This window comes from Phyllostomus discolor, chromosome 7 (genome assembly GCF_004126475.2).
Source record: "Phyllostomus discolor isolate MPI-MPIP mPhyDis1 chromosome 7, mPhyDis1.pri.v3, whole genome shotgun sequence".
Taxonomy (NCBI): Eukaryota; Metazoa; Chordata; class Mammalia; order Chiroptera; family Phyllostomidae; genus Phyllostomus; species Phyllostomus discolor.
In genome coordinates this window covers 81,617,323-81,636,399 of record NC_040909.2, presented here as the reverse complement: position 1 = coordinate 81,636,399, position 19,077 = coordinate 81,617,323, and the positions used below count along the sequence as shown (strand labels likewise).

Sequence of the window (19,077 nt, the reverse complement as noted above, 5' to 3'; positions counted from 1 at the left end):
CCAAGGGCATGCTTAGAGAAGAGAAAGGAGAGAGAGAGAGAGGAAGAGAAGCATCAATGTGAGAAAGAAGCATCAGTCAGCTGCCTTGTGTATGCACCCCAGTTGGGAACCCGACCCACAACCCAGTCATGCATCCCCCAGGTCTATGACCTGACTAGGAACCAAACCTGAAACCCTTCAGTCCATGGGACCATGCTCCAACCAACTGAGCCACACTAGCCAGGGCTGAATTTGAAAAAATAATTTACTAGATGGAGCAGGTGTAATAAACACCATTGTTCAAAGAGACATCCAACCATGTTTATAATATTCCTAGAAGTGGTGACATGTGATCATTCCTTTTGGTTCCTCTCTCAACTTTTTGACATTTCCCAGTGAGATCCATTTAAGGCAGTTTATCATAGAAAGTTTATCAGCTCTAATATCCACTACCCTATGTATACTGAACACATTTCATCCTTTGAAATAAACCCTAACCCATTGCTCAGACCTCTCCTATCTTAAGTATATTCCAGAACATCAGCTGCTCTTATTAAAATGTCTCTTACAAGCTAAAAGAATGACATTTGAGGGAGTCACATAGGTTCCCTCATTTGAAAAGCAAAGCCCTAAACATTCTGGCATACATGACTTGCCTAGAAAGGACGCTCCCATTAATAACTTAAACTCGTTATTGAGTTTCATATTTAAATTAGCCTGAAATTTCTCAAGAATTATTTATTATTTTGGACTGCCTATGCTTCTACTCCCTTTCATTATTGTAAACAGCCAAGAACTGGGAGGCTCTGTAATTCTTTCCAAACACTGAGAATTGTCTGAGAATTAAATTGGGTCAGGGGATTCATACCTCTATTACTATTAAAGAGTTTAAATTGAAGTAGAAAGAGAAAAAAGAAATCAAGCCTTAGAATTCAAATAGCTAGTAAACAAGTTTTCAAGAACCAAGAAAAGTCAAAGTGACTTTTATGCATTGAAGTTTCTCTTGAGATCTTTCTCACAGCCTTGTCTGGCGGTCAAGAGAGGGGATCCAGCAGAGGCCTCACCACTTGGACAGGTCACATGAACACTCTGGGTCTATCTTTTTTCATCTTATAAAATGAAGGTATTTTACTAGGTGATTTCTAACTAAGGTCCCATCTGGCTTCAGAATTTGTTTTTTTAAGTAGCTTATTGTATATACTGTTTCTTGTTTTGTTTTCTCTGCTAATTATGCCCCTGAAATTCCCAGTTCAATGCCCTTTGAGATCTAAACCAAGGAAAGAATAGGTAAACAGAGATAATATCTGTTTGCTCACTGCTATGAAGAAAGTGAAAATAGAGAAATATGCCAGACAATTATCTTAGGAAAGAATTACTGTTTTGAAGAAAAATAAATCACAGACTTAATTTACGCAGTAATAGATAATGTTAGTTTTGTATGATATGCACAATAATTATTTATGACATTTTTAAACATTATTGGCTCGAAAGTTAGGAATTGGTAATTTACTGTTTTGAAGCTGGGAAGGAACTAGGCTTGTGGATGTAAGGGTTCACAAAGCAAGATGTTGTTTTTTAAATCAATTTTACACACTTCCGAAGAGATTCAAATGTCTGCCATGGGGTTGACTTCTCCTTAAGTTTCTTCCAGCCCTAAAAATATCTAGGAATCTGTACTTATTTCTCCTGGATTCTTCTACCAAATGGGCCATCCATGTCTCTCTGGGACACCTATTCACTGAAGGACACCAGAATATGTCGTCCCCAAATGTGCCTATTTGCCATGAAAATTATTTAAGCAGAAACTAATTAAGAAGCAGTAAATGCAGAAAAAAAGATTTCTATTTTCTACCTAAGGCAAAAAATAAATTCTCCTTTTACTGGAAACATTCTTATCAGCCCAGAGAAGGCACTAGATCTGCAAGCCTTGTTAAACTCACTTCATCTTCCTAGTTACCTGTTTGCCACTTGCAGCCTCTTGTCCAAATCCCTTTGTCTTGTCAGGGCTTCACAAATTCATTGTTTCTTTTTCTTAAAGATATTAAAACTTCCTACTCTGGTCACTTCTTTCAGTCCTCATTCTGTTGTGAGTGCTTCCAGAGACCTCTCAAAATTCAGTAACATTTGTATGCTTTTTGTCTGTTACTCTGCTCTTTGTCAGTTTCATTTTCAGACCCAACCAGGGACTTTAAGAGGGTTGAATAAAATGTTTTCCTCCCCTATGATGAGAATGGGAAAGTCCATAGTGAACTCATGAAGATAGGAAGGTGAGGGGATATACAGATCTTTAGGAATAAAAATAACTCTTATTATTTTTACTACTTTTATATTTACCTGGGGAGGAAATTATGAAGTGTGGGGTAGCCTAGAAAGAGTAAGATGTAAGAAACAGGAGTGTGACCAGACCTGCAGTAGCAGGCAATGCCTGGATAAGTTAATGCTTTCTTTGTTTTTAGAAGAAACTCTGTTTTGTTTTGTTTTGGGGCAGGTGGGGCAAGGGGAGGAGGTTTGCACTCTAGCCCTTCCCTGTTCATTCAAGAGGCTCATTACCATATTCAAGTACTGTTTGCCGGTGGGTGGTGTGTATATATTTACAATAGCCCTTCTCAGGAAGCGCTAACCTAAATCCTGTGGCTGAGAGGAGTCTTGAACCTGAGCACAGATTGTTGCAGCTTTTGTGATATCTATTTAATGTGTAAACTAAAGCAATTCAGAGAATTCCTGCTACTCTGAACCAGTGGACATTTGAATATAAGAGTGATAAAAAGGCAGACTATGGAGCCCAATCTGCTACATTCCTTTTTCAAAAAATAAACAGCACAGAGCTAGATTGAAAAATCTACATGTTCACCTTAAGTTCCAAAGCTGCTCCTTCCTTAAGTATTAAACGTGTTTTTAAAGGCAGAGAAAAGATAATAGTAGAGGGGGGAAAACATAAGGTAGAGACTTAAAGAACCTGGATCTGCCCTTTTAAACTAAATTATTACTCCATTAGTCGGCCTTTGTTGAGGTTTATTCCAGGGTCTAGTTCAGTACAGGTGACTAGCTGAGAATTATGGAGTTTAAAAGAAATCTAAGCCATGTATATTACTTATGTATTGTACCACAGTATATAAATTCTTTTCAAAATGCTATTTATGGTTTTTTAGACAGCATCTTTCTCTCCACATTAGTTCGCTGTATTGTTAAACCCACTTAGTGCAGGGTGCATTTCCAATCCAAAGACCCTGCCTCAAATAAACATGTCTATAACACTAATTTCATGCCCAGCACACCATCACCCACTTTTCCACCAGCTTCTGAGCCAGCAAAGACTTCCCTGTTTGACTACATACCAGACAGTGTACTTGTCGATCAGTCTGTATAACCCCAAAGCATCATATATCTGAGCAAATTAGGCCACAGGTCTTTCCTTGCAAAGTCTTCCCTACTGTCACCTGTTAGCAAAACAGGGCCTTGCCTGCTCCTGCCTCTTGTTCCTGAACCTGATTCCTCCTGGGGATACCCAGCAGTATGTCAGGTCTTCATGCTATGTTCACACCACTTCCTGAAGAATTGTGACCCCTCTCATCTTTGCCTCCAAGAGGCTATTCCATGTGCTATCAGGCTAGAATCTTCTGAGTGAGGTGCTTTGTGGTGATGCCAGTAGATCCCATGGTCATATACACTTTGTCATACCTCATTTGCCATAATATATGATGCAAGGCAGTGTTGTTTGAGCAGATCAGACACTGTGGGCCCTTAGGCAGTGGTGTTAGCAGAGGCTCTACAGCAAGAAGGGAAACCCCATGTCTGGAATATGTATCTGATTAGGATGAATTGAGCCATAGACACTTATGGGGAAGGCCTGGAAATACCCTATTATGCACATGTACCACTGCATTGCAGGGAGTCCTGACTACCTAGTGCTGAATACCACATCACCCCCAACTCATGGTTCAAACAGCATTTTACTATGCCTTATGGTGTCCATGGGTCAAGAATTCTGCAGGGCTCAGCAGGATAGTTCTGAGTTCTCCAGAAGCAGATACTGAGGCAAGAATTTTTGTGCAAACAATTTGTTGAAGTGCTGGAGAGAGACCTGCCAGAGTGGGGGAGGGCGGGGTCAGGGACAAGAGCAGGAAGAGGAGGGAGCCCTGGAACGGTGTGATCTCAGATGAGTTTCACTGAGGGCTGGTGAACTGACCCACAGTGCAACTCTGGAGTGTCAGCTACATATCAGAGTAGCCTAACCTGAAGCAGGGACCTGACCTTTTCACACCCTCATACCTGCCAGTCAGCACCCTGGACAGCAGGAGAGGAAGTAGAGGGGGTCAACTCCCAGGTACACTTGGCTCTTTACTTCCAATTGCTTTTAAACCTCTATTTCTTTTTTAAAAATTTAAAGTTATTTTATTGTTGTTCAGTTAGAGTTGTCTGCATTTTCCCCTCACCATCCCCCCCACTCCAGCCAAACCCACCTCCCTCCCTTGCTTCCACCCTCCCCCTTGATTTTGTCCATGTGTACTTTATAGTACTTCCTGAAAACCATTTCCTTCATTGTCCCCTCCCCCTCCCCTCTTAAACCTCTATTTCTTGATTTGTAAAAGGAAATAATATTTGTATCTACCTTATTTTTTAAGACTAACTCAAATTGCCCATCCCAAGTTCTTATCTTATCTCTTGTAGGTGGCACTACCTACAAGAATGGTATTAAAGCCCATTATTTGAAACAGAATAATCCAAAATATACTCTTGGTTTGATACACAATATTTCCTCATGGGCAGCTCAACTCCCTTAATTATCAAAAGCAAAGATGAGGATCAGGAACTTCTAAATGGGAGCACACGGCATCACATTGAAGGACTTTCAGCCAATGGTCCATTCCAGCATCTCACCACCTTCTTGTCCAACTTGGTGCTAGACACTTTGATGTTATCCACAAAGAAAGACACTTTGTGCTAGTTTGCTTTAGTGGGGTGTGCTGTTTTTTCTGTTGTGGTTGAGTCATTGTTAATCATAGTTTACTATATTGGTAGATGTTAACATTTCAAACTTATACAGGAATATTTTTTAAAAGTAGGTTTCCTATTTTAAAACATATGACTATTTTCATGTTTAATACATTTCTAGACATTCAGAGCACTCCCTGGCACATAGAGAAGTCTTCAAACAATAATTTGTTAAGTCAATTAATTCATGAATATTAGTCCTTATAATTTAGGAAAAGGGGATAATTACAGATCTATAATCTCTTATCCATGAATCCAAAATCCAAAAAGCTCTGAAGACTGATATTTTTTTTCATAATTTAATTGGTGGCAAAACCTAATTGAACCTGAACTCATTAGGCAGCAAATCCTGAAATCAATGGATGCAGGTGTATGTATAGTCTTCATTTATCCTGCTTTGTGTGAATTTTGACACATTAAACTGCAGGTATTTTATAATGTTTGATTATAGGGTACAGCATTCAGATGCCTCTGGGGAAGTAATATAATATATGAATTAATACTTGGATATCATATATACATATCCCAGATTAACTTCCTAAAGTGCAAGGCAAATTCTGAATTCAAAAATATATGTGGTCCAAAGGATTGGGATTTGAATGTCTACCTTTTACTATGACTCTACCTTGTTTTAACCGCGCTTCCCCAGTGACTTCCTGACAGACCTGGATGAAATCCCCACTCTTTCCCAGGACTCAAAGGTCTTGCAGGACCCAGACCATGCCCTGACCACACCCCAGCACAGCTCTTTCCCCTCCCCCTCTGCCTGGCTCCACACCAAGTTCCTTCCCCACTCTACTACTTTTGCTTCTTACTCCTGCTGGGCAAGCTTTCCCCTGTTCCTGTCCTGCCTGGCTCCTTTCCTTTCTTTAGGTTTCAACTTAAATTTCTTCTCCTCAAGAAGGCCTTCCCTAAATCCGCATTGTTGGTTCCTGCTGTTTTTCCCCCCCAAGCACCCTGTTTTGTCCTTCAACCTATAATTATTACATTAGATTTTGCTTATTGTCTGTCTCTCCTTCCAGATTCTGAGCTCCATGAAGTCAGGACTTTTAACCTTTACTGAATTTTGTATGCCCAGCCCCTACCATGGTGTCTAACACATTGTAAGGGCTGAAATATATTTGTTGAATTGAATGAATAAATGAATCAATCAATCAATCAACTAATCCATCTCAATCATGCTGACGTTAGGGTGGGATGCAAAGATCTCATCTGGTAACTGATCAAAGCTACTACATTAAAGAAGAACTGACTTGCATATGAGATAGATAAGTTGTACAAATTAAAAATGTGGTATTGGTATAAAGAAACTATTTCTCTTAGGCCCAGAAAGAATTACTGCAGGTATGCAGAATCTAGGTGGAATGAAATAACACCCATGATAGAGATAATGTGATTCTCTGCTTGGCAAATACTCTGATGACATTTTTGTCAAATTACCTCTTGGACTTTTTGCTTTCATTAACATTGTATTGCCTCATTCTGGTCTGGTACCTTATTTCTTATTTTCATATTGACCTCTGTGCCCCTGACATGTGGAATTGAAATAGCACTATTTCCCCATCAGCTGCCCAAAACATCAGCTGTCCAAAATTTAAATGTGCTAAATGATTTCAATTTTCTGGGACCCTAGAATTACTGTCTACTTCCAGAATAAAGAAGTTAAGTTCTCATCAGAACCACCTATTGACATGTTAATTACTGCAACATGGAATCAGAAGGTTTTGAGATTATCTCCAGAACTGGCCATTTTCCAGAAGTCTGCCTACTTCAGAAAGAGTGGCTTTTTTTTTTAATTCCTGTATTTCTGCCCTGTGTAGCAAAGAGAGGAAGCTGAGTTTAATAGTTAGGGCAATTGACTGAGTCAGCAAGCTTAGTTTCTGTATTTGGTTGTACAATCTGCTGAAAACCTTGGTAAAAGCAATTCTGAATCATGAAAGAAGTATTTGTTCACTTATATGTAACTTTTTCAAACTTTTATGTAAAAACTATCTTTATTGCTACTGTACTGCTACTGTGTTATGTTGTACTAAAACATAACATTGGAATTTTTCTTTGTGTGTCTTTTAGTAATGGTCTTGTTAGAAGGTCAATAAACCAACAAAACCAACCAAGCAAGAAACAACCTAAACCAAGTGCCAGAGCCTGCTGGCATATCCACCCAGTTTAGAGGCCCTATAGCACCATCCACAAGGAAAAGAATGAGGATGGAAACACTTGTTATTGTGAGCAAGTAGATAAACACAATCTTGCATGAAGCCAGTATATGAGAAAGAGAAAATTGTCCCATCATGAATAAAACATTGGTGCTGTAACTTGTGCATCAGAGTTTATTCTAGAACAAACATTTCCTTCCTTTTAGATATTTAATTGCAAAAGGAAAAAGTATGTTCTTTGAAAAGGTAGTTAAATTGCTTCTTGGGAGCAAAATAATTTTTAGATTAGAGGTTCCCTTAATCAGCTGCTACTATGTGCTACATGTGCAGCCAGGCAATATGTGGCCTATGTTATAAGGAGGGCTGAGTGCATTAAGGACCTAACTGAAGAATAAATACTTAAAAATATTTTTAAATGATTTTATTACCTCAATGTATAAGAGTGTTCATTGGACCATTGTTAATAACTCTGAAACGTTTTTTTAAAAATTAAACATTTATGAATAGGAAATATAAAATAAGTAAGTTGTTTAAGTTTTAAAAATGTGAAGCTCTACTTATTTGAGTTAAAAAACACAAAATATAATGGGAGGGAAGTGGGGAGGGTTGGGTGGGTGGGCTGGATTGGGAGTAAAAGGGAGAAAACTGTACTTGAAAAATGATTAAAATAAAAAAATGCAAAACATGCCAATAGAATACTGTGTTGTTGATCTTATGTATAAAAGGTTTTTGGTCTATGTGCATATATATATATATATATATACACAAAGTACTATTTGAAAGCATCATAACAAATATTAATATTAATTTTCTATGGAAGTGAGATTTCCATGGCTATTTATTTTCTTCTTTGTACTTTTACATAGTATTTTCAAATATACTATTTATTATTAAAAATATAAGTAAAACTATTTGCATTAAAATGTTTCTTCATTTTTGTTATTGCACATAGATAAGCAAGTTATAAGAAACAAAACATCACCCAATCCCAACAGATAACTGCTATGAACATTTTTCTAAATTTTCTATTATCTGCACATATTGTGACTCAAATGAGACATGTAATTAATATTTTATACTTGAGAATTTTTTTCACTTTACAGTGCATAGTGAGGTTTTTTCCCAAGCTCTTAATAGCCTTTTTTTTAATACTATGGGGATGCATTCTGATTATTTGAGCAACCCCACATTTCTAGGTGATGTGCTTTCCAAACCTCCACCAGTGAACAGCACTCTGAGGAATATCCTCATAGCTACATTTTCTCAGACAATAGAAGATGAAGTCAGCCCCCCTACCATTATACAAAGGCCAAACATTTGCTTTGTTGCCAAAAGTACAGCTCAGCCACTTCTGAATCCACAGGCAAATGCTCCAGGGCAGAGGATCTGGGCTAAGTCTCTGTAGTCTTAGGTCCTGGCCAAAAATCTCTTCACTATTTTATTAGCACTTGGTGACTTTAAAGAAATACTAAAAAACTATTTTGTCCAGTGTCTTCAGTTGTTTTTTATAAGACAGTTATTCCAAATATTAAGTGTTCTATTACTGCAAGTGAAACTAGGGTATTTTTTATTTTAATTTTTTCAATTACAGTTGACTTTCAATATTATATTAGTTCCACATGTACATCATAGTGATTAGACATTTATGTAACTTACCCAATAATCCCCTCAAAAAACTCTAGTACTCACCTGGCACCATACATAGTTATTCCAATATTGAATATGTTCTTCATGTTGTACTGATATTTTTAAAAGCCATCTGTCATTTCCTACTTGAGACCCTTCATGGTTTTGCTTGGTGCTCGGTGCTCATATAACCCAGACCCCTCATGAGCAGCTCCCAGGTCTACATGCTTTTTTTCCTACACAAATCTCCAGACTAGACTTGTCCTACATTATAACCATGAAAATCAACAAAAGAAACGTCAACTTTTCAAATCAAAATTGGAGTCCAGAAGGGCTGTAGAAGGAGCTCTCACATCCTACTACTCAATTACCCCAAACAGAAATTAAGTACCTTGTATTTCCAACAGCATGGTGTTTTTACTTTATTTCCCCAGCAGAAGGAAGGAAGATTTTCTTCTTGCCCAGCAACAAGTGTAGCCAATGGAAAACATCACAAGTAAGCCAATGAATAGGTGTTGTTGTTACCCTGAACTCTAACTTTCTGCCAATGAATTTTTTTTTCTTTTACTAATGACTTCCTTGCCCAACCTTCCTTTCTAGATAGGTCTTCCATTTTGTTTAACTCCTCAGACCATCTGTCTGCTTGCTGGATTAGATGCTGCCTGATTCATAAATCATTAGTACAGGCAATTAAACCTTCAGAATTTATGCAGTTAATTTAAAAAAATATATATATATATATATATTATGTTGACCAAAAAGTTTGTTTGTTTTTTGTTTTTTTTTCTGGAAGATGGCTCTAGTAGCACTTAGCTGTCTATAACTTCATTCAAAACAATTTTGTTAGATTGTATTGTAACAGCTGTCATATCACTGGATTTTTAAAAAAACTTATCAAAATTGGTGAATTTTTGTGTAGCCATTTTAATACTAAGATGGAGGAAAATACACATTTGCAACATTGTATGATTTATTATTTCAAGAGAGGTAAAAGACACAACTGAAACACAAGATTTGTGCAGTGTATGGAGAAGGTGCTGTGACTGATCAAGCATATCAACGGTGGTTTATCAAGTTTTGTGCTGGAGGTTTCTCAGTGGACAATGTTCCATGGTCAGGTAGACCAGTTGAAGTTGATAGTGATCAAATTGAGACATTAACAGAAAAATCAACATTCTACTACACAGGAAACAGCCAACATACTCAAAATTTCCAAAATCAATAAAATTTTGGTGAAAATGAAAAATTTTATGGAAAGAAACCATGCAGACATTTTGGCCAAATATATATTGTGGAGAGAGGGAGGGAGGGGGAGAAAGAGAAAGAAACATCAATATGAAAGAAACATCATTTGGTTGCCTTCCGCGTGCACTCATGCTGGAGATCTAACCTGCAACATAGGCATGTGCTCTGACTGGCAATCTAACCTGCAACCTTTCAGTGCAAGAGATGACCCTCCAGCCAACTGAGCCACACCAGCTGGGCTACACAGTTAATTTTTTTAAACACATCACTTTCTATAAGCTTCTGTCACTCTGCCACCCTTGTCTGTCTCTACTCAGAGCTTTTATAGTTGCTAGTCTTTCTTCCTAGATAGAACACAATGCCCACTCCCAGATGTCACTTGCCTATGTTCTGCTCATTATTCATGTCTAAGTTAAAACATTACTCTTCTGAGAGGCCTTCACCACATAAAGCAGCCTCAAACCTGCTCACTCTTCATTGCACTACTTGATTTTTTGTTGTTGTTGCTGCATTTGTCACTCTAGGTAACTTGTTTTAATCATGTATATTCCATATTCTTACACAAGAATGTCAGTTCCATGAAAAAAGGACTGACTCTGCTCTACCTTGTTTACCATACCATGTGTCACCAGAACTTTTTCAAAAGGCTCTTAAAAGTACTGTATTCTCTTTTTAGACATTTTCAAAGTGTGCAGTGTACAGGGAGGAGGTATGGAAGGAGGAGATGGACTTGATATTAAGTAAATGTTCACATCTGGTGATAGCCTGACACATAGGATGTCATCAGACTCTGGTGATTTTCTAGTTGCTCTGAGTCCAGTGACATATCCCACCACCCTGCCTTTCACAATTTCAAAACACATGTCACTCAGCTTTTTAAACCATTTCACCAACTTTATTAGTTCTTCTTACTAACCCACACCACACATGACCACCAAGTGGCAGTGGCTTCTAAGAGGACAACACTGAAAGGAGGTGCCAGAGAGTACACGACACCCAGAAAAGAGCTGTAATTATTCTCATAAACTTAAAAGTGAATTTCAAATAAAATGGACATTAAGAATCATTGATTAATGAGTAGCAAGAATTGAGTAATAGCCTAAGTTGAGCTGGCAGTGTTAAAATCGAAGTGCTAAAAAGATGGCTCTCAACCTTTTTAGGATCATAGCACAGATTCGACTATCAGAAATTTGAGAAAACAGTTGAAGGGATTAAGACTCAAGAAACCACAACATTAGCAATAAATGCAACATTATTATACAGCATATAGCAAAGTCTCATATTGTCTACAAAGATCTCATAGTTGTGCTTCACCATTACCATCACCTTCAGCCACTCACATTGTGCTTGAAGAGAAGAGGTAATGCCCAGGAAGTGCTCACAGACATAAAGTTGCCTGGACAATTTTCTTTTGTGAAAGTTTGATTTATGTTAAACCATGTCACTTGTATTAAATTGTTTCTAATCTGCACCATGTTTCACAGACAACAGGTCCAGTTCTGACAGACCTTGCCTGTTGGCAGAATACTCAACAGTAAGAAAATAAATTGAATTTGTTGACTGGAATTGGGCAGTTAGTTTCCTGGTGGAGCAGAGTGTTCGACATACCAGCTCAGGAACAGGGGTGCATCCTTACTTCCCATTTCAGACATCCATGTTCTATAGTCATCAAGCATACTATGTCTGGAGTGAGTAAAGGACCTGACTAAAGTTGAATTATCTGTATAAAGGTAAGAAATATGGTTTCAAAAATAAATTGAAGCAAAATTATAAAAGGTGTTGAGTGGTACTAAAAGGTGTTAAATAGGCACCATGAAGCCATCAATCTTTTACTGAATTTATTTATTCAACATATATTTACTGAGCATTTTCTGTGTCCTAGGTGATTCCTAATTGAGTGATAGAGAGAGAACGCTATAAAAGCCAAGTCCCTTCTTCATGGAGCTTATCTCCAGTGGGAGAGACAAACAATAACCAACCAACCAACCAACCAACCAAACAAGTAAATACATAGCCAGTCAATATTGGTGATAAAAGCAAGGACAGCAGAAGGGACTAGAGAGTATGGGGGAGGATGCAATGTGGTCTGGGCATGACTCACTGCCAGGGTGATATGTGAGAAGAGATGGGAAGGAAGTGAAAAAGTTGAGAAAGCCTGGACTGCAGTTTCCTGGGAAGATTGTTACAGGCAGAGGCAGCAAACATGTGCTAAGACCCCGAGGCAGGAGCACACTTGTGTCAGCATTGACCAGTGGTTGGAGGAAAATGTTTGAGTGGTAAGAGAAGAAATCAGATGTTGGAAGGTTGGGAGACACAGACAAGATCAGACTGGACATCTGTAAAGACTTTGGCTTCTACTCTAAATGCAGTGAGGAACAAATGGAGGGTCCTCCCCAGGAATGACATCCTTTAATGTTTAAGATGATAACTCTGGGAGAATAAAAATGCAAACAAGGAAATCGGGGATGATGGTGGTTTTTTAATCAGTTGGTACCTGTGGAAGAGGTGAAAAGTAATTGATTTCTAAATATATTCTGCAGATAAAGCAGTAATCATTTACTAATGGGTTAGATAGGGTATGGAAAGAAAGATAAAAGTTACAGATGACTCCAAAGCATTTAGCCTGGGAACTGGAAAAATATAACATTTCCATGGATTGACATGGAGAATAATACAAGAGGGCTAGGTTTGGAATAAAAAAAATAAGAAATTTGATTTTAAAAAACAAGAGATTAGTGTTTTGTGTTGTCCAAATCAATCATCGCTAACCCTACGTGGGCATTTAAATATATATTTTAATTAATTAAAGTAACATAAAATTTAAAATTCAATTCCTCAGTTGCTCTTGCCATATTTCAAGTGCTCAATAGCAACTTTTGTGTGGCTACTGCCACCAGATTGGACAGTGCAGATGTCACAGAGCTTTTCTGTTAGTACAGAAAGTTTTGCCAGGCAGCACTGGAGAAACATTAAGCTTTTACCTTGTGCTAGGCCCTGTGCTAAGTGCTTTATGTGCACTATCTGATTTCATATTTATAACAACTCTATAAGCAATGTTATATCTTTTTACAAAGGATCTAACTAGAGTTCAGAAAAGTTAAGTAATTTGTCCTAAATCACACTGCTCCTAAAAGGTAGAGAGCCAGAATTAGATATTGGGACTATCCACTTCCAAAACCCAAGCATGTAAATCATCACACTTTATTTTAGAAAGGTTAAACTCATTTGAAATTAGACATGACATCCTCAGGAAATTGTCTAGCAGGTTAGCAGCAACTGTTGAAGCACAGAAAAGAACACTGGCGATCTGGTAGATCTTGGGTAAATGGGAGTCTCCCCAGAGATCCTGTGTGTTGTAGAACTAACCAGGTTACATTCCAGCATACCACCAGTTCAGAGAAAACAAAAATATTCAATGAAGGCCCTATATCTTTGGATAGGAGTCCATTGACATTAAAGGATTGCTTAGCAGAAAGGACTTAATTGACACCAGATAATATAAAGTTTAGATCCCTTTGTTCTACTCTGATTCTCAACTAGGTATGATTCCACTCAGAAGACATCTGGAAATGTATGGGGTGCCCAGGGTAGACTTATGGGTGCCATGTGCATTTTGTGGCAATGCTCTTAGGATGCTTATCCTACCATGCTTGCTACAGTACAGGACAATGAAGACAACTTCTCACCCACTATGTCAAAGATTCCCCATGTGAGAAGCATGGGCCTACCCCTCCCCAAGCAATGCCCCAGTCCACAAGCTAAAGTATAGAAATGAGAATGTGGTGGGTGGCAGGTAGCTCAGGACTAAAGTCAGATGTGTGCTCCCATCTGTTTTTTGACGTGAGCTTGCTGTGTAGCTAGGGACCATTTCCTAGACTATAAGCCTTGTCATTCTCAACTGAATCAGGAAGAACACAATAGTAAGTACCCATCATCTTGGATCATTCTGAGAATCACAAAACTTTCAAAGTACTTCGCCTAGTGTTTGGTGCAGGGAGAATCATAAAATGTATACTATTATTAGAAGAGGGAAAAGAGGATAAAAGGGGAACTCTAGCATGGAGATGATAATTACCAAGCTAGAACTTCAGATAAAGTAAGTCTGGAGCAGCACTGCCCCACAAAAAATATTGTAGGTTCAGTTCCACACCACCACAATAAAGTGATGGCTTCTTTCCTTCAGCTGCATGAATGACCTCTGCTAGCTTCAGATTCTTCTTCTAAGGCCCCCTCACCTCTCTCAGCTTTCATAGAATTGAAGAGTTAGGGCCTTGCTCATGATTAGGCTTCGGTTTAAGGGAACACTGTAGCTTGTTTGATCTTCCACCCAGACCACTAAAACTTTTTCCAGATCAGCTTTCTTATCATTCACGTATTCACTGGAGTAGCACTTTTCATTTCCTTCAAGGATGTCTTCTTTGCTTTCACAACATGGCTGTTTGGTACAAGAGGCCTAGCCTCTTTGGCCTGTCTCACCTTTCAACATACCTTGCTCACTAAGCTTAATCAATTCTAGTTGTTGGTTTAAAATGAGAGACATGTAACTCTTCCTTTTCTCTTGAACACTTTGGGGCCATTAAAGGGTTATTAATTGGCCTAATTTCAATATTTAAATTATAAAGTATATGTGGCTATTTTTCCATGACAACCATCTTTGCCAGAAGTTTAAGAATCTTGTGTTAACACAAAGTTCAAACAGCACAGGGCAAGCTTAAGAATGGGTAGTGTATCTGCCACAGTAATAGCTCTCTATATAAATTGCTAAAATATAATCTCATAATAGTACCCTCAAGACTACCCAGAATTTATGCAATTCATTATTAAAACTCATCATTGATTTCCTATAAAGTTGAAAAAAAAAGCATACAACACTGGTATAGCATAAACACATTTATTTACTAACCAAAGGGTTGGTTCTAATTAAACTAACACTTGGAAATAGTTGCATGTAAAATGTTTGCAATGAAGATAACAGAACAGTAATGGGGGAAAAAAGCATGGGGAGGTTTGCTCATTGAACTGAGCTTGTTTATCCTCACAGCTAACTCCTGTCCAGAAGGAGGATGGAATTTTTACTCAACTTTTTCATAGGTCCGTGTACAGGTGACATTGTTCATGATGCATTCCTAATAGAAAGAACAATATTAAAGAATTACATTAGTCTTGCATCCCAGGTGAAAGTTAGGATATGAATCCTACAAAACCTTGTCATCTACTTTACAGATGAAGAAAATACATGTTAGGATCCCTCAGTTTGAAAAGCTAGAACCTGTTGTTTTGCATAAGATTTCTGTATCTTTTGCTGAACAATTACATATTGATTTGCAGTATCGAAATAATCCATTTGGTCTTTGCAAATAGTATTCCTCATTTTAAAGAAATGGAGAAAACGTATGCCCCAGAGGGCAGTTTGGTGGCATGCCCAAGATGATGCTGGTCTCAGTGGAGTACAGACTAAACCCAGCCCCAGCGATGCCCTGCCACATCACCTCAGAAGGCCTTTTTAGTTATCAGTGTACTGGTGTTATTTTGCGTTTTTTCCTACCCCAATTTACTTGTCCTTTTCATGATCAGTGATATATACAGTTATGGGCACTAAACACAAACAACTAACCCACAAGGACCTCAGAAGCTGGGCACTTACCACCAACATTTTCCCGCCTTCCAGTTTTCTCGTGATTGTGCTTTCCTTCCCATCCCACTCCTGATGTTGAACCAATGCACCATTTACAAAGTTGCAGATGGTCTGCAAAAATAAAGTATATTTTTTAATTTTCCAAAGCACATTATAAGAGTTTCCATGACTCATAACCTCCTTAATCAACATTTTTACAACTTTTCCTTTCTAGGTCTACTTCACACCAATTTTATTCATAATAGAGTTGAAGCTTTTCAACCTAGATACACATAAGACACTTAAACTCTCATGTTCCTTAAACTATTTTTACAAAATAGACTATGTTATGAAGCCAATCCTTTCACACTAATTTGTCAACTCAATTCATAAAGTAACGAGACATTTTTTCATTAAGTTCCTGCCTATAAACAGTAAGAATGTTATTAATACAATCTATCATTCCAGAAGCTTCTGTGATTATATAAATTATGCCTGACCTGAGTTTTTCTGCCATCAGCTGTAGTTTCTTCAAACTTCTCTCCCAGGTTACATGAGAACTGTGTCGTTTTCAATGTGCTCTCACTTTTTACAGTGAGGGTTTTGCCATCAAAAGTAATGATACAGTCTGGTTTGGCCATGGCACCCATTTTCCGCAGAGCCATTCCCACACCTGTGAATGTTAATCATGTTAAATAACAGGAATACCAAAGTTATAGCTTACAGAATAAAAGCCGTGATTCAACTGCAATTACTGTGCTCTGAGTATTGTCACTTACTCACCAAGAACTTAAGGTAAAGATAGAGCCAGTGCTCACCAGGTGCTAGCACCTGACATACACAAAATCATGGAAGCCTTGCCCCACCCTGTGAGGTGGCTGGGGCGGTGGGCGTGCATTATCTCTGTTTTACAAATGACGAAGTGAATCACTGAAGTAACTTACACAAGCTCATTCAGATAGGGAGTGATGATCTGCGGACCAACAATGCAGGCATTTTGCCTCCAAATTTCAGCTCTTGGCTACCATGCTGTGCTGGCCTTCAGAAAGCTAGGGAAGCAACTTCGAACTTCTTAAAGTGACTTACTCAATTCTACCTCCCACTGTATATGACTCCAGCACATAGTGTGGCACAGAAAAGGCCCTTGATAAATACTTGATTGATATACTACACAAGTAGAAACCAGTCCTGAGATACTCAAAACAGCACAATGTTTTAAGAGGTAAAACAGCACAATGTTTTAAGAGGTAAAACAGCACAATCATAATGGTAACAAATGGAAAAAAATCTTACCTTCAAAAATACAGAACATTTCATAGCTATGGAATTCGATTACTATATTGATATCACATCTAATTTATAATCTGTGTATTTCCTCTGGGTGTTAACATTTACAAGAGAACTTAGATCTGGGCCAAATCCCTGACTCAGACAAGGAGACTACAACCTAGGAGAAAAACTGGCTTGACGACCTTGAAGACAAGGACCACAAAAGAAAAAAAAAATGTCTCATGTCCCTTCCAGCATGCTCTTCTGCCAGCACAGGGTTGGTGCCTTGTGCTGTTAGTTACTATTTATTTTCATTTTGGACAAATGAAGGGCTCAGCTTTTCCCATACCTTGATTGCATTTTAGTGAATTGAGCCTGGCAACTCCAGAACTTTGAAAACAAGCCATGTGATGAACACACTCAATTTCAATAGGAAGAGAATGTTTGGTCCTCAGACAGGTGAATAGACACAAAAGGTGTATTTCTTGGATATGAGTGCAGTAAATGGCTTTTTTCATAGCCATCTTGATCTAGGTTCATAGTGAAGGAAAAGAAAAGGAAACCACTGCCTTCTTTTACTCCTAGTATCCTAAGTACACTCGAGTCCCCACAGAATCAGCCTGAACCAGGCACTGTCCTGTAGAAAGTCTGGAGGAGTGTTTCTGAAATGCCACAGGGACTACAAAGACAAGGGTCTTCATAGTGACTTCTGTACCCTAGGGCATCCTTGTTAAAGTGGTGGGATGGTAGCTTCTAAAGCCCCCTCATCGTCCGTTCCACAGTTGTCTCAGGGCTGGAAGCCCCGTCACAGACAGGGGTCCAGGCTATGTATGCCATTCCATCACACTCCTAGTGGCCTGTGACAAAAGTCCATTGTTTTTTTTTGTCAATCCATCCAATGTCTCAACCAGCATGCAATCATTGTCACTGGCTTAGAAAGGACGAGAATGAAGCACTGTTTTGAGTGAGACAGTAAATTTTAAACGTCTCCCTGGGACCCATTCTCCTCTATAAGGAAGCCTTGAAGAAGACACGTGTCTTCTTCAGGGCCATGCTTGTAATGTATGCTGATAGGGAGTGACAGCAGGGTGGCCTGCCTCGCTGTGACTGACTGCGCTTCTCCAAAAGAGCCCACTCACCCTCACTCTGAAGATTCGAGGGTCGACGCGGCTACCCCCTGGCACGTTAGGTACCCGCCCACTGTGGCCAACCTCACGCAAGGCCAGGCATGGTCAGTGCTGCTGGCACCAAGCCACTGGGTTGGAGTCGAGGATGCCAGACGCTACCGGGTAGCTGCGCCAACAAAGGACCCGGGTGGCGTTAACGCGGGGAGGGGGCGGGGAGGCAAAAGCTGGATGAAAGCTGAGGCTGTAGTGGCATTCAGACCCTCCACAGGCACCAAGTTCCGGGGAGAAGAGGGAGAGGACTCGTTTGCCATCGAGGAACAAAAGATGCAGCAGAGTAGGCGAGATGCGGCCACCAAGAGGAGATACAGGATAGTGGCAGGAGGAGGGAGGATGGGGAAGAGGGGTAAGTTACGACGGAAAGTAGCAGACAGCTGGGTGCACCACGTGGCGGGTCCTACTGGAAGTCCGGAGACCCGCGGGAAGCGCGCACACCCAGCTCTCCGGCTGCTTCTCCGCGTGGCGCAGAGCAGCGCGGGAACCGCGTGGTGGGGACTGATGGCGGAAAGGGGAAGGGGAAAGGCTGTAGGTGGCCGCCGAGTATGTTCGCCCCTGAGCTCAGCACGCCGAAAGGGGGGGACCCGAGGACAAATAGGCACACACACGCACACATGCCTGCCACGTTGCAAGCACCGCCAGGCCCGGTGCCTCACCTAGTTCCTTCATGTACTCATCGAAGCCTTTGCTCTCCACTAAGCGCCATCTTCCTACCAGTTGCTGAATGGTGGCCATGGTAAGCGCGGGAGGCGTGCGGGAAACCAGAGAAGAAGAATCCTGTACCAGGAGAGCGGCGGGGTGATGAAGCTGAGCCTGGCTACTTTATACCCGTGGTGTGGGGCGGAGCAGCGCCGAGCGGCCAATGGGAGGCGGGAGGCGCGCCTCGCCGGCTTTTGCCACGCCTCCGCCACGCCCCCGCGCGATCCGGGGTCGGAATTTGGAGACTCACTCCGCCTGCGGAGGATAGGGGCTCCTCCCGTGCTGCCCGCGGCTCTGACCCGCCCGGCGCGCCTTT

General features: G+C 39.9%; 1 protein-coding gene across 1 annotated transcript; it reads right to left on the bottom strand.

Annotated features, from left to right (window-relative positions):
- Positions 1-14,873: 14,873 nt before the first annotated feature.
- Positions 14,874-18,874, bottom strand: FABP5 (fatty acid binding protein 5). The gene is made up of 4 exons (XM_028518320.2): positions 18,719-18,874; positions 16,113-16,285; positions 15,643-15,744; positions 14,874-15,124 (listed from the first exon to the last, which is right to left on the bottom strand). The coding sequence occupies exons 1-4, from the start codon at positions 18,795-18,797 to the stop codon at positions 15,071-15,073; spliced, it is 408 nt and encodes a 135-aa protein (XP_028374121.1). The 5' UTR covers positions 18,798-18,874; the 3' UTR covers positions 14,874-15,070.
- Positions 18,875-19,077: the final 203 nt, after the last annotated feature.